The 12844-nt window shown below is 46.6% G+C and overlaps 1 protein-coding gene across 1 annotated transcript in view; it reads left to right on the forward strand.

Moving 5' to 3' along the window:
* Positions 1 to 324: 324 nt before the first annotated feature.
* The window catches only part of LOC149432274 (protein scribble homolog), a gene marked incomplete at its 5' end in the record, with an annotated part of 151174 nt that continues 138654 nt past the window's right edge, over positions 325 to 12844 (forward strand). Inside the window, 2 exons of the mRNA XM_089665299.1 lie at positions 325 to 524; positions 7463 to 7629. Coding sequence (XP_089521425.1) covers positions 325 to 524; positions 7463 to 7629 — 367 coding nt within the window. The remainder of the gene's footprint in view (positions 525 to 7462; positions 7630 to 12844) is intronic.

Below are 12844 nucleotides of genomic sequence, written 5' to 3' on the forward strand. Positions count from 1 at the left end.
TAACAGGGGTGTCAAACTGGCGGCCCTCCAGCTGTGGCGAAACTACAAGTCCCATCATGCCTCTGCCTTTGGGAGTCATGCTTGTAATTGTCAGTCTTGCAATGCCTCATGGGACTTGTAGTTTAGCAACAGCTTGAGGTCTGCCAGTTTGACACCTGTGTCGTAGAAGATGGATGGGGGCGCTGACATATGTAAGGTTCTCTCTCACCCAGTGTTCTCCCTTCCATCTTCCTCTTTGGATTGGGCAAGGCTTCTCTCTAGTGCGGTTGTTTTCTTTCTCTTGCTGGAGATTTGCTATTTACCGTGAAATGTTTTTCTTCCCAGCATCTTCCCAAGTCTATGGGGAATCTCACCAAGCTGACCAATCTGAATGTGGACCGCAATCGGCTTACCTCTCTACCCAGTGAGATCGGAGGCTGTTCCAGTCTAAACATGCTGTGCCTGCGTGATAACCAGCTGACCTCTCTCCCGCCAGAGCTGGCCAATGCCACGGAACTGCACGTGTTGGATGTGGCGGGGAATAGGTACTGGTATCATTTTTGAATGCATTATATTTTTAAAGAGGGATGTGAAATATTCTCATTATATGTTGTTTGAGGACTTTACACAAAGTCTAAAATTTTTTCAATATAAAACTATTGTATTTTTCGCTCCATAAGACGCGCCTAGGTTTTAGAGGAGGAAAACAAGAAAAAAATATTCTGACTCAATGGACTGCAGACATAGTACCGGAGACTGCGGACACAGTACAGGGGATGACCAGAGACTGCGGACATAGTACAGGAGATGACCAGAGACTGTGGACACAGTACAGGGGATGACCAGAGACTGTGGACACAGTACAGGAGATGACCAGAGACTGTGGACACAGTACAGGGGATGACCAGAGACTGAGGACACAGTACAGGGGATGACCAGAGACTGTGGACACAGTACAGGGGATGACCAGAGACTGTGGACACAGTACAGGAGATGACCAGAGACTGTGGACAGTACAGGAGATGACCAGAGACTGTGGACAGAGTACAGGAGATGACCAGAGACTGTGGACAGAGTACAGGAGATGACCAGAGACTGCAGACACAGTACAGGAGATGACCGGAGACTGCGGACAGAGTACAGGAGATGACCAGAGACTGTGGACAGAGTACAGGAGATGACCAGAGACTGCGGACACAGTACAGGCGATGACCAGAGACTGCGGACACAGTATAGGGGATGACCAGAGACTGTGGACAGAGTACAGGAGATGACCAGAGACTGCGGACACAGTACAGGCGATGACCAGAGACTGCGGACACAGTACAGGCGATGACCAGAGACTGCGGACACAGTATAGGGGATGACCAGAGACTGCGGACATAGTACAGGAAATGACCAGAGACTGCGGACACAGTACAGGGGATGACCAGAGACTGCGGATATAGTACAGGGGATGACCAGAGACTGCGGACATAGTACAGGGGATGACCAGAGACTGCGGACACAGTACTGGGGATGACCAGAGACTGCGGACACAGTACTGGGGATGACCAGAGACTGCGGACACAGTACTGGGGATGACCAGAGACTGCGGACACAGTACAGGGGATGACCAGAGACTGCGGCCACAGTACAGGGGATGACCAGAGACTGCGGCCACAGTGCAGGGGATGACCAGAGACTGCGGCCACAGTGCAGGGGATGACCAGAGACTGCGGACACAGTGCAGGGGATGACCAGAGACTGCGGACACAGTGCAGGGGATGACCAGAGACTGCGGACACAGTGCAGGGGATGACCAGAGACTGCGGACACAGTGCAGGGGATGACCAGTGACTGCGGACCTTTTGGGGAGCAGAGGGAGGGGAGCGGGTACCTAAATTTGACAGGTACCCGCTCCCACTTCTGCAGAGTTGTCCTCTCTCCCCGTCTTCTGGGACACGTGACAGAAGACCATTCACACAGCGCAGCGCTTCTCGTGCATGCGCAGTGGGCACCCGGCTGTGAAGCTGCAAACTGTCACAGCCGGGACCCCACACTAAAGATTCTGGTGCCGGGGAGAGAAGACGGTGAGGACAACGTTGGACCGAGGAACAGGTAGGACCAAGGAGCACAGAAGAGCCAAGCGGCTGGCCCGGTATCCTAACATGGCGGCAGCTGGAATTCCGGGCCGGCCGCTCCATAAGACGCACAGACATTTTCTCCCATTTGTTGGGGGGAATAAAGTGCGTCTTATGGAGTGAAAAATACGGTACATTGTTTCCCCCTAGCTGTGTAAACTGAATGATATCTATAAGTAGGTCACTTGTGTTCTGTTTCTGGAGGGCAGAGCCGGCTCTGCCCATATTGCTGGCTACGCCCTGTGTATAGGATCTCTGCCCTTTATTTTACAGAGAGCTGCCTGCTTGGTACTTGTAAAAGTCAATGTTGGAGTCCATACATAATCCGCAGAGTTTATTACAAATCAAGTGACCCAGTGGGCCACTTGATTGTTAACCACTTCCTGTCCGGACACTTTCCCCCCCTTCCTGACCAGGGCAATTTTCAGCTTTTAGCGCTATCACACTTTGAATAACAATTGCGCGGTCATGCAACACTGTACCGAAATGAATTTTTTACCATTTTTTTGACAGATAAAGCTTTATTTTGGTGGTATTTATTCACCACTGGAATTTGTATTTTTTTTGCTATGTAAATGAAATGTCCAAAAATTTTGAAAAAAAGTTTTTTTTATAAAATTTTGCAAATAAATAATATTTCATCATAAATCTTGGCCAAAATTTATTCCGTTATCTTTTTAGTAAAAAAAAAATCCAAATTAGTTTATAAGCAAAAATTATAATTTTTAAACATTTTTTTTTACATTTTTATTTTATTTTTTTATATTATTTTTTATTTTTTTTTTTTTTTTTTTACATACTGTCACCCTAGCAGTACAGTGTCACCATGGTGACACTGTACTACTTGTGGGGGGTGATGAAGATTTTTTTTTTTTTTTTTACAGTGATTGCTTTTACACCCATATAGGATGTAAAAGCAATCATTTCTCTTTCTCTCTGTGTGCATTCCTGCACTCATTGAGAAGTACTGAGTGAGCTATGATTGGTCACAGCTCGTCACATGGTACAAGGCTTTTGTGAATAGCCCTGTACAATGTGACCTCTGTGATCATTCACAGATTTCACACGTTGTAAGCAATGATGTCACAAGTGACATCTTGCTTACTACTTTGCATGTGATCACTGATTGGCCAATCAGTGATCACATGATCGGGACCTCGTACAGAGGTCCCGTCCGACGATCGGTGTTTCACTGTGTCCCAGGGAGCGCGCACAAGCAGGGTGCGGGGAGGCCGTTTATAGACGGCCACCCGACCCTGCAGTGCCACCGTCCGGCCGTTTATATACAACGGCCGGACGGGAAGTGATTAATAGATAAACTTTGCCGATTGTGCATGGACTCCATTGTTGACTTTTTCGATTACCATGTGGATGGGGCTGACGGGAGACTGACACCTGCTGCATGATGATAGTTGCGGGGGGGTAGAGCTAAACTGATTTGTTTGGTGAAACTAAAGCCAGCCATAGACGGAGCAATTTTCTTTCCTGCAACCACAGGTTCCCCAATCAGCACAATCAGTATTGATGGGGAGAATCCCTTCCGTGGAGCCATTGTGTTCTCCTGGGATCTGGGAGAACACGGTGATTACTGCTAGCGGCTATATTGGTCTATGGTAATAATCGTATGCAAAATCTGACAGGCTGGTTGTGTCCAAGTTGGTCAATCGATCAACTTGTGTACATTCAGCCTGCCCATTCATGTCTGGAATCTCGGCTGGTCCCTGCTGAACTGACTGAGATTTGAACAGTCTATGGCCGACTGAAATCTCCTACCATTTTCTATTTTGAATAGAATAGGGAATGGTTAACCATTCGCCGTCCTTCCGCTGTATATAAACGGCTGAATGGAGGTAGTGCAGGGGCGCGGGTTGCCGTTCACAAAACGGCGCCCACCATTTTGGATTGTGCGCGCTCCCTGGGAGCGTGCGGCACCGCGATCCGGTGCCCGCTGTACGGGACCTTTGTGTGAGGTCCAGATTATGTGATCACTGATCGGCCAATCAGTGATCACATGAACAGTAGTAAGCAAGATGTCACTTCTGACATCATTGCTTACTATGTATGAAATCTGTGAATGATCACATGGTACAGGGCTATTCACAACAGCCTTGTACCATGTGACAAGCTATGACCAATCACAGCTCACACAGTATTTCTCAATGGCTGCAAGAATGCAGCCAGAAAGAAGGAGAAATTATTGATTTTTACAGCCTTTATGAGTGTAAAAGCAATCCGTGTAAAAAAAAAAAAAAAAAAAATCATCACCCCCCACAAGTAGTACAGTGTCACTATGGTGACATTGTACTGCTAGGGTGACAGTATGTTAAAAAAAACAAAAACATAAAAATATTTTTAAAAAAATAAAAATGTAAAAATGTTTTAAAAAAAAAATTCTAATTTTTGGTTATAAACTAATTTGGGTTATTTTTTTTTTATTACTAAAAAGATAAATGAATAAATTGTGGCCAAGATTTATGATGACATATTATTTATTTGTAAAATGTTATTAAAAAAAACATTTTTTTTTTTCAAAATTTTTTGACATTTTCATTTACATAGCAAACAAAATAAAAATCCCAGCGGTGAATAGATACCACCAAAATAAAGTTTTATCTGTCTCAAAAAAATGCAAAAAAATTCATACGGGTACAGTGTTGCATGACCGCGCAATTGTCATTCAAAGTGTGATAGCGCTGCAAGCTGAAAATTGGCCTGGGCAGGAAGGGGGTGAATGTGTCCGGACTGGAAGGGGGTGAAAGCGTCCGGACTGGAAGGGGGTGAAAGCGTCCGGACTGGAAGGGGGTGAAAGCGTCCGGACTGGAAGGGGGTGAAAGCGTCCGGACTGGAAGGGGGTGAAAGCGTCCGGACTGGAAGGGGGTGAAAGCGTCCGGACTGGAAGGGGGTGAAAGCGTCCGGACTGGAAGGGGGTGAAAGCGTCCGGACTGGAAGGGGGTGAAAGCGTCCGGACTGGAAGGGGGTGAAAGCGTCCGGACTGGAAGGGGGTGAAAGCGTCCGGACTGGAAGGGGGTGAAAGCGTCCGGACTGGAAGGGGGTGAAAGCGTCCGGACTGGAAGGGGGTGAAAGCGTCCGGACTGGAAGGGGGTGAAAGCGTCCGGACTGGAAGGGGGTGAAAGCGTCCGGACTGGAAGGGGGTGAAAGCGTCCGGACTGGAAGGGGGTGAAAGCGTCCGGACTGGAAGGGGGTGAAAGCGTCCGGACTGGAAGGGGGTGAAAGCGTCCGGACTGGAAGGGGGTGAAAGCGTCCGGACTGGAAGGGGGTGAAAGCGTCCGGACTGGAAGGGGGTGAAAGCGTCCGGACTGGAAGGGGGTGAAAGCGTCCGGACTGGAAGGGGGTGAAAGCGTCCGGACTGGAAGGGGGTGAAAGCGTCCGGACTGGAAGGGGGTGAAAGCGTCCGGACTGGAAGGGGGTGAAAGCGTCCGGACTGGAAGGGGGTGAAAGCGTCCGGACTGGAAGGGGGTGAAAGCGTCCGGACTGGAAGAGGGGGAAATTGTCCGGACTGGAAGAGGGGGAAATTGTCCGGACTGGAAGGGGGGGAAAGCGTCCGGACTGGAAGGGGGGGAAAGCGTCCGGACTGGAAGGGGGGGAAAGCGTCCGGACTGGAAGGGGGGGAAAGCGTCCGGACTGGAAGGGGGTGAAAGCGTCCGGACTGGAAGGGGGTGAAAGCGTCCGGACTGGAAGGGGGTGAAAGCGTCCGGACTGGAAGTGGGTGAAAGCGTCCGGACTGGAAGTGGGGTGAAAGCGTCCGGACTGGAAGTGGGTGAAAGCGTCCGGACTGGAAGGGGTTAAACATCTGTTAGGGGTTTTTTTAAAATCTGTATTCCATTGGTGAGATTTCCCTGCCCTAAGTAAGGGAAATTCTCTTACAAAGTTATCACTGGAACAGGCGTTCCCATTGGATGATATCCTCTCTACTGTGTGCTGGTGACACCTGTCGAATTTTGCATTTAACCTCTTCTTGTCCGGACACTTTCACCCCCTTCCAGTCCGGACACTTTCACCCCTTTCCTGTCCAGGGCAATTTTCAGCTTTCAGCGCTATCACACTTTGACAATTGCGCGGTCATGCAATACTGTACCGACATTAATTTTTTACCATTTTTTGAGACAGATAAAGCTTTATTTGGTGGTATTTATTCACCGCTGGGATTTTTATTTTTTTTGCTATGTAAATGAAAATGTCCAAAAATTTTGAAAAGTGTTTTTCTTATAAAATTTTGCAAATAAATAATCTTTGATCATAAATCTTGACCAAAATGTATTCCGTTATATTTGTAGTAAAAAAAAAATAAGCCAAATTAGTTTATAACCAAAAATTATAATTTTTAAACCTTGTTTTTACATTTTTATTTTATTTTTTATATTTGTTTTTTTTTTTCACATACTGTCACCCTAGCAGTACAGTGTCACCATGGTGACACTGTACTACTTGTGGGGGGTGATGAAGATTTTTTATTTTTTTATTTTTTTTACAGTGATTGCTTTTACACCCATATAGGATGTAAAAGCAATCATTTCTCTTTCTCTCTGTCTGTATTCTTGCAGCCATTGAGAAATACTGAGTGAGCTGTGATTGGTCACACCTTGTCACATGGTACAAGGCTGTTGTGAATAGCCTTGTACCATGTGACCTCTGTGATCATTCAGAGATTTCACACGTAGTAAGCAATGATGTCACAAGTGACATCTTGCTTACTACTTTGCATGTGATCACTGATTGGCCAATCAGTGATCACATGATCGGGACTTCGTACAGAGGTCCCATCCAACGATCGGTGTTTCACTGTGTCCGGAGGGCCTAGTGGGCACCGGATCGCGGTGCTGCGTGCTCCCAGGGAGCGCGCACAGCTGGAAAAGGCGGGTGCCATTTATGAACGGCAACCCGCCCCTGGAGTGCCACCGCCCTGTCGTTTATAAACAGCAGGCGGACGGCAAGAGGTTAAAGACACAAGTTCTGACCCCTCATCCATCTACCCAGAACTAAAATAGAAAGTTTTAGATGTAGATACAGTTGAATAATGATCCCATGGATGCTTTTCCACCACATCGTGTGCTGATTGGTGGCTGAAAATTGTCTCCATTTTTTAGTAATAGCAGTTTGATAGATAAGGCCCAATATGTGTCTCTGTTCTCTAAGAAAAATTAGGTAGTCATTAGGAACATGGGGGCCATTCGAAGCCCCGCCCTATATATTACATATTGCTCATCAGTTTAATGTTTGTGTATATAGAAGCAGGATGATCTTGTGGGACTGATGTGTTTATCGTTGTATCTCTAATTGTGTGATTAGTATCTGAATCTCTCTCTGTGATGTTTACAATGTCCTTCCTGTCTTATTGCCAGATTGCTAAACTTGCCCTTTGCGCTGACCAACCTCAATCTGAAAGCTCTCTGGTTGGCTGAGAACCAATCTCAGCCAATGCTGAAATTTCAGACCGAAGATGATGAGAAAACTGGATCCAAAGTGCTCACCTGCTACCTTCTGCCTCAGCAGCCGTCTCCAAGCATTGGTACTGCAAAGCGCTCTTCCTGCTTTTCCTGGCTTCTATCATTTTGTAGTATTTGTTTATCTATCTATTGGTCTTTCTCAGCCAGAGTTCCTCCAACATTTTCAGGGGTTCCTTAAAATGATTATAAAGTTTATTTTTTTAATATCACAAACATGTCACATACATACCTATTTGAATAATCAAAAATATTGTAGATTACCTCTCCCTAACTAGGGAGCCCAAAAATGGTTGCTATTGTAATCACCAACTCGCCTTATTGTAACATGGTGGGGTCCTCAAAAACCAAAGCAAAGCGAAAAAGATATTGGGGGATCCAGGAGATCTGTGATGAAGCAGCAGGGGTGGGATCAAGCCGAGCTGTGTCTGTGGAGCCAGGAGCACTGGTGGGGGGGGCACCAGAAGAAAAGGATCGGGTTACTCTGTGCAATATTATTGCACAGAGTAGGTATGTATATGAAAAAGATATTGGGGGATCCAGGAGATCCCATCCTCTCCATCATGACCAACAACGCCACCATCAGTCCCACCCCGCAAGCCAGGGTCCTAGGTGTCACTCTAGACTCAAACCTGTCCTTCCAACTCCATGTCCAATCGTTGGCAAACTCATGTAGGCTCCACCTCCGTAAGATCTCCAAAATACGTTTGTTCCTAACCCCAGACACCACTAAACTACTCATTCACTCCCTTATTATCTCACATCTGGACTACTGCAACTCCCTCCTCACCGGCCTACCTCATCAAAGACTATCCCCTCTTCAGTCTATCCTGAACTCAGCGGCCAGACTCGTCCACCTTACCAACCGCTCCGCTTCTGCCACCCCCCTTTGTCATTCCCTCCACTGGCTCCCGATTACCCAACACATTAAATTCAAACTGCTAACACAGACATACAAAGCCATTCATAATGCTGCCCCAAACTACCTCACCGACCTGATACCCAAATACCACCCAACCTGTACTCTTCGCTCCTCACAAGACCTCCTACTTTCTAGCTCCCTGGTCCCCACCTCCCACGCCCAACTGCAAGACTTCTCCAGGACTTCCCCCATCCTCTGGAACTCACTACCCCAATCCATCAGACTGTCACCTACCCTTCTCACCTTTAGATGCACCCTGAAAACCCATCTTTTCAGGGAAGCCTACCCCACCCTCACCTAACAGCTGATCTCCTCCACTCCTCCTACCACTCCATCCCCCACAGCCACTTTCTCCTGTACCACTATCCCCTCCCTCCTAGATTGTAAGCTCCAAGGAGCAGGGCCCTTGACCCCCTCGTGTTGTGTTTTGTTACTGTATTGTCTCATGTACTCTCCCCCACTATAATGTACAGTGCTGCGCAAACCTTTTGGCGCTATATAAATCCTGTATAATAATAATAATCTGTGATGAAGCAGCAGGGGTGGGATCAAGCCAAGCTGTGTCTATGGAGCCAGGAGCACTGGCGGGGGGACACCAGAAGAAAAGGATTGGGCTACTCTGTGCAATATTATTGTAGGTATGTATATGAAAAAGATATTGGGGGATCCAGGAGAGAGGATCAAGAAAGAGAACCAACAGCGGTATAAATCAATCCAACAGCTTTATTAAATTCACAAAAACATAATAGATCTATTAGGCCAACAGATCCTCCATTCACATTAGAATGAGGTATGAGAACGTTGTCACCTTAAAATGAGCCGGGTCACACACAGTAACAAATGGAGCGTTATACAACTACCCTCCCTCTTAAATGAGCAGTTAATGAGCCAATTCTATCCAGAGTCTCATACATCGGAACACCCGTATTCAGCCATATAGGCAAGTAACTGGGCAATGGACTCCTCAAACAGGCCAAGGCCTTCATAGAATTAACAACACATTAAGGCCTCATGTACACTGCAGCTAATAAACTGACGTTTAGGAGCTTTTCTGCATTTTTTTTTTCCGCAGCCCCTGATTTTTCTGTTTTTTTATGTGTTCGTGTACACATCATCGTTTACAATCATTTACAGGCAGTTTAGTTTACAGTCGTTTTTTTGAATGCACCAAACTTGCATTCAGGAGTAGATTTTATCAGCGTTTCAAACGCCAAACACTTGTAAAAGTGGCTAACCACGTTTATTATTATTATTATACAGTATTTATAAAGCGCCAATAGTTCACTCAGCGCTGTACATTACAAAGGGAGACAGAACATGTGACAGAACAATACCAATACAATGCAAAACATGAGGGGATCGAGGGCCCTGCTCCTTGGAGCTTACAATCTAGGAGGGAGGGGATGGTGGCACAGGAGCAGATAGCTGTGGGGGATGGGGTGGTAGGAAGAGTGGAGGAGCTCGGCAAGTTAGCAGGGAGTGGGGTAGGCTTCCCTGAAGAGATGGGTTTTCAGGGTGCACCTAAAGGAGAGGAGAGTAGGTGATAATCTGATGGGTTGAGGCAGGGAGTTCCAGAGGATGGGTGACACCCTGGAGAAGTCCTGTAGGCGGGCATGGGAGGAGGAGACCAGGGAACTAGAGAGAAGGAGGTCTTGTGAGGAGCGGAGTGTGCGTGCTGGGCGGTACTTGGATATTAGGTCAGTGATGTAGTTCGGGGCAGTATGGTGGACGGCTTTGTACGTCAGTGTTAGGATTTTGAATTTGATCCGTTGCGCAATCGGAAGCCAGTGGAGGGATTGGCAGAGGGGGGTGGAGCCAGTGGAGGGGTTAGCAGAGGGGGGTGGAGGCCAGTGGAGGGATTGGCAGAGGGGGGTGGAGGACACTGAGTGGAGGCCAGTGGAGGGATTGGCAGAGGGGGGTGGAGGACACTGAGTGGAGGCCAGTGGAGGGATTAGCAGAGGGGGGTGGAGGACACTGAGTGGAGGCCAGTGGAGGGATTGGCAGAGGGGGGTGGAGGACACTGAGTGGAGGCCAGTGGAGGGATTAGCAGAGGGGGGTGGAGGACACTGAGTGGAGGCCAGTGGAGGGATTGGCAGAGGGGGGTGGAGGACACTGAGTGGAGGCCAGTGGAGGGATTGGCAGAGGGGGGTGGCGGAGACGGAGCGGTTGGAAAGGTGAATGAGTCTGGCAGCCGTATTCAGGATGGACTGAAGCGGGGATAGCCTGTGGCGAGGCAGGCCAGTGAGGAGGGAGTTGCAGTAGTCGAGTCGTGATATGATGAGGGAGTGGATGAGCTGTTTAGTGGTTTCTGGGGTTAGGAACGTGCGGATTTTGGCGATGTTGCGGAGGTGGAGTCTGCATGAGCTTGTTAAAGATTGGACTTGGGGCTGGAAGGATAGGTTGGAGTCCAGCATTTGTGTTTGGAAAGCGTTTTCCCAGTACTCAAATGGACCCGGTACACCATACTTTGAGATTTCGCATGAAAGAAAATATGTTAGATGCTGCTGCAATAATTTCTGCACAGAAATGAGCCGGAACACATCCAAACGCCACAAAAAAAAAAAAAGACCGCTAATCTCAACAAATATTGCTCTCTCTGCTTCTGCTCTCTATTTCTCTCAAAATGTTTGAAATAGTTAATTTTTGTATTTCAATGTTTTTATTAATTTATAAACCGTTTAAGACAGGAGCAACAAAACACGCCCACGCAGGTGCTATCACTTGCATATAAAAAAAAATAAAAAAACAGTGCTCTACCACCAACAGAACAAAAGGTGCGCCCACCTAGGGGCCATCAATGGCACATAACTGACAAAAGAAATAGTTAATTTTTAACTCTTTCGGTGCATTCTGGGCATTTTGGAAGGTCTCCTGAGGTTATCTTTAACCCCTTCACGCCTAAGGGTAAAACAAATCTAAATGCCTAAGCACAATTCTGCACCGTTGACATGTGATAGCAAAACCGTACATATCATCACAACTACTTTGCACATCCAGGTGGATTATACCTTGATTTTTTCAGGACAAATTGGGCTTTCATTTGGTGGTAAATGGTAATGGATATCTCCTGATTTTTTTTTATTATCAAAGGAAAACTGGCCAAAAATAGTAAAAAAAATCCTTTTTTTTATATTTAGCTATGTGTTTCTTGTTATGACCATAACCTACCACCAAACAGCAACCCAAAATAAATTCTCCAGCTCTTGACGATCGCAGCGATACCATATATGTGTATGTTATTTGTTGTTTGTACCCGTAGTACAGCCCAGAAACCATAGTGCGCATTTTGTTTTTGTCTTTTTTTTTTTTTTTTTACCTAAAACACACTGACACCAACTGACACTGACATTAACACTAACTGACACTGATACCAATTTTTTTTAAATCCTGACCTTGACCTTTGACCCTGACCTTTGACCTTGACCCTGACCTAAACACTAACCCTGGCACTGAACTAGATCAAACCTTGATCTAGGTATTTTTTTTTATTTTTTATTTTATTTTTTTAATATTTATTTATTTATCTTTTTTTTTTTTTTTTTACAAACTTTTTTTTTTTTCTTCTCTCTGACAGGAGTTCGAGAGATACAATGTATCTCTCTTCTCCATTCATAGAGAGAGAGAGAAAAAAAAAACAAGGGGGCCGGGCTGCACAGTGACTGATCACTGTGATAGCCAATCAGAGGCTATCACAGCGATCATGTGACCCGGGACCGGGAGTCCCTTGTCCCGATCGTTAGAACGGGACCCGGTGCTCTCAGTGACACCGCGGTCTCGGTGCTGGGAGCGCGCTGAGGGGCGCGGTCCCAACACAAAGACAGGTACGCAAATATGCGGCCCCACGGAAAAAAGCTCAGGTCCGTGAGGCCGCATATTTGTGTTACGTCGGCGTCAAGGGGTTAAAAAACACTTCTGAATGTAAACGCGGCTAAACAGACGTTTTTTAACCTACGTTTTCCAGCAATCAGTTTTCATCTTTCAGAAGTGTCCCGTGTACATGGAGCCTAAGTTGTATGTACATGACGGGACCCGAACGAAAACCCAGTATGAATATAGGGCCATACAAGTCCCGATCGGTGCCACTATGGGAATATATCCCTGTTGCTCACAGTAAAAATGCTTCAATGTAGGCGGTTCAGAAAAGCTCACAGATTAATAGTGATGAGGATTGGAAGCCGATTAGCCAATACAGCCAAATCAGACCGGCCCAGCTTAATCACAGATACATGGAGAATAATGGCATCCAAAGCCAGTTAAATAGTTGTCAGTGTCATTAATGTTCAGTTTGAATGGAAAATCTCACAGCTTAGTGGTGATGAGGATTGGAGGCTGATTAGCCAATACAGCCAAATCAGTCC

This window comes from Staurois parvus, unplaced genomic scaffold, assembly GCF_062004578.1.
Source record: "Staurois parvus isolate SC_StPar_1 unplaced genomic scaffold, SC_StPar_1.0 ptg002175l, whole genome shotgun sequence".
NCBI lineage: Eukaryota > Metazoa > Chordata > Amphibia > Anura > Ranidae > Staurois > Staurois parvus.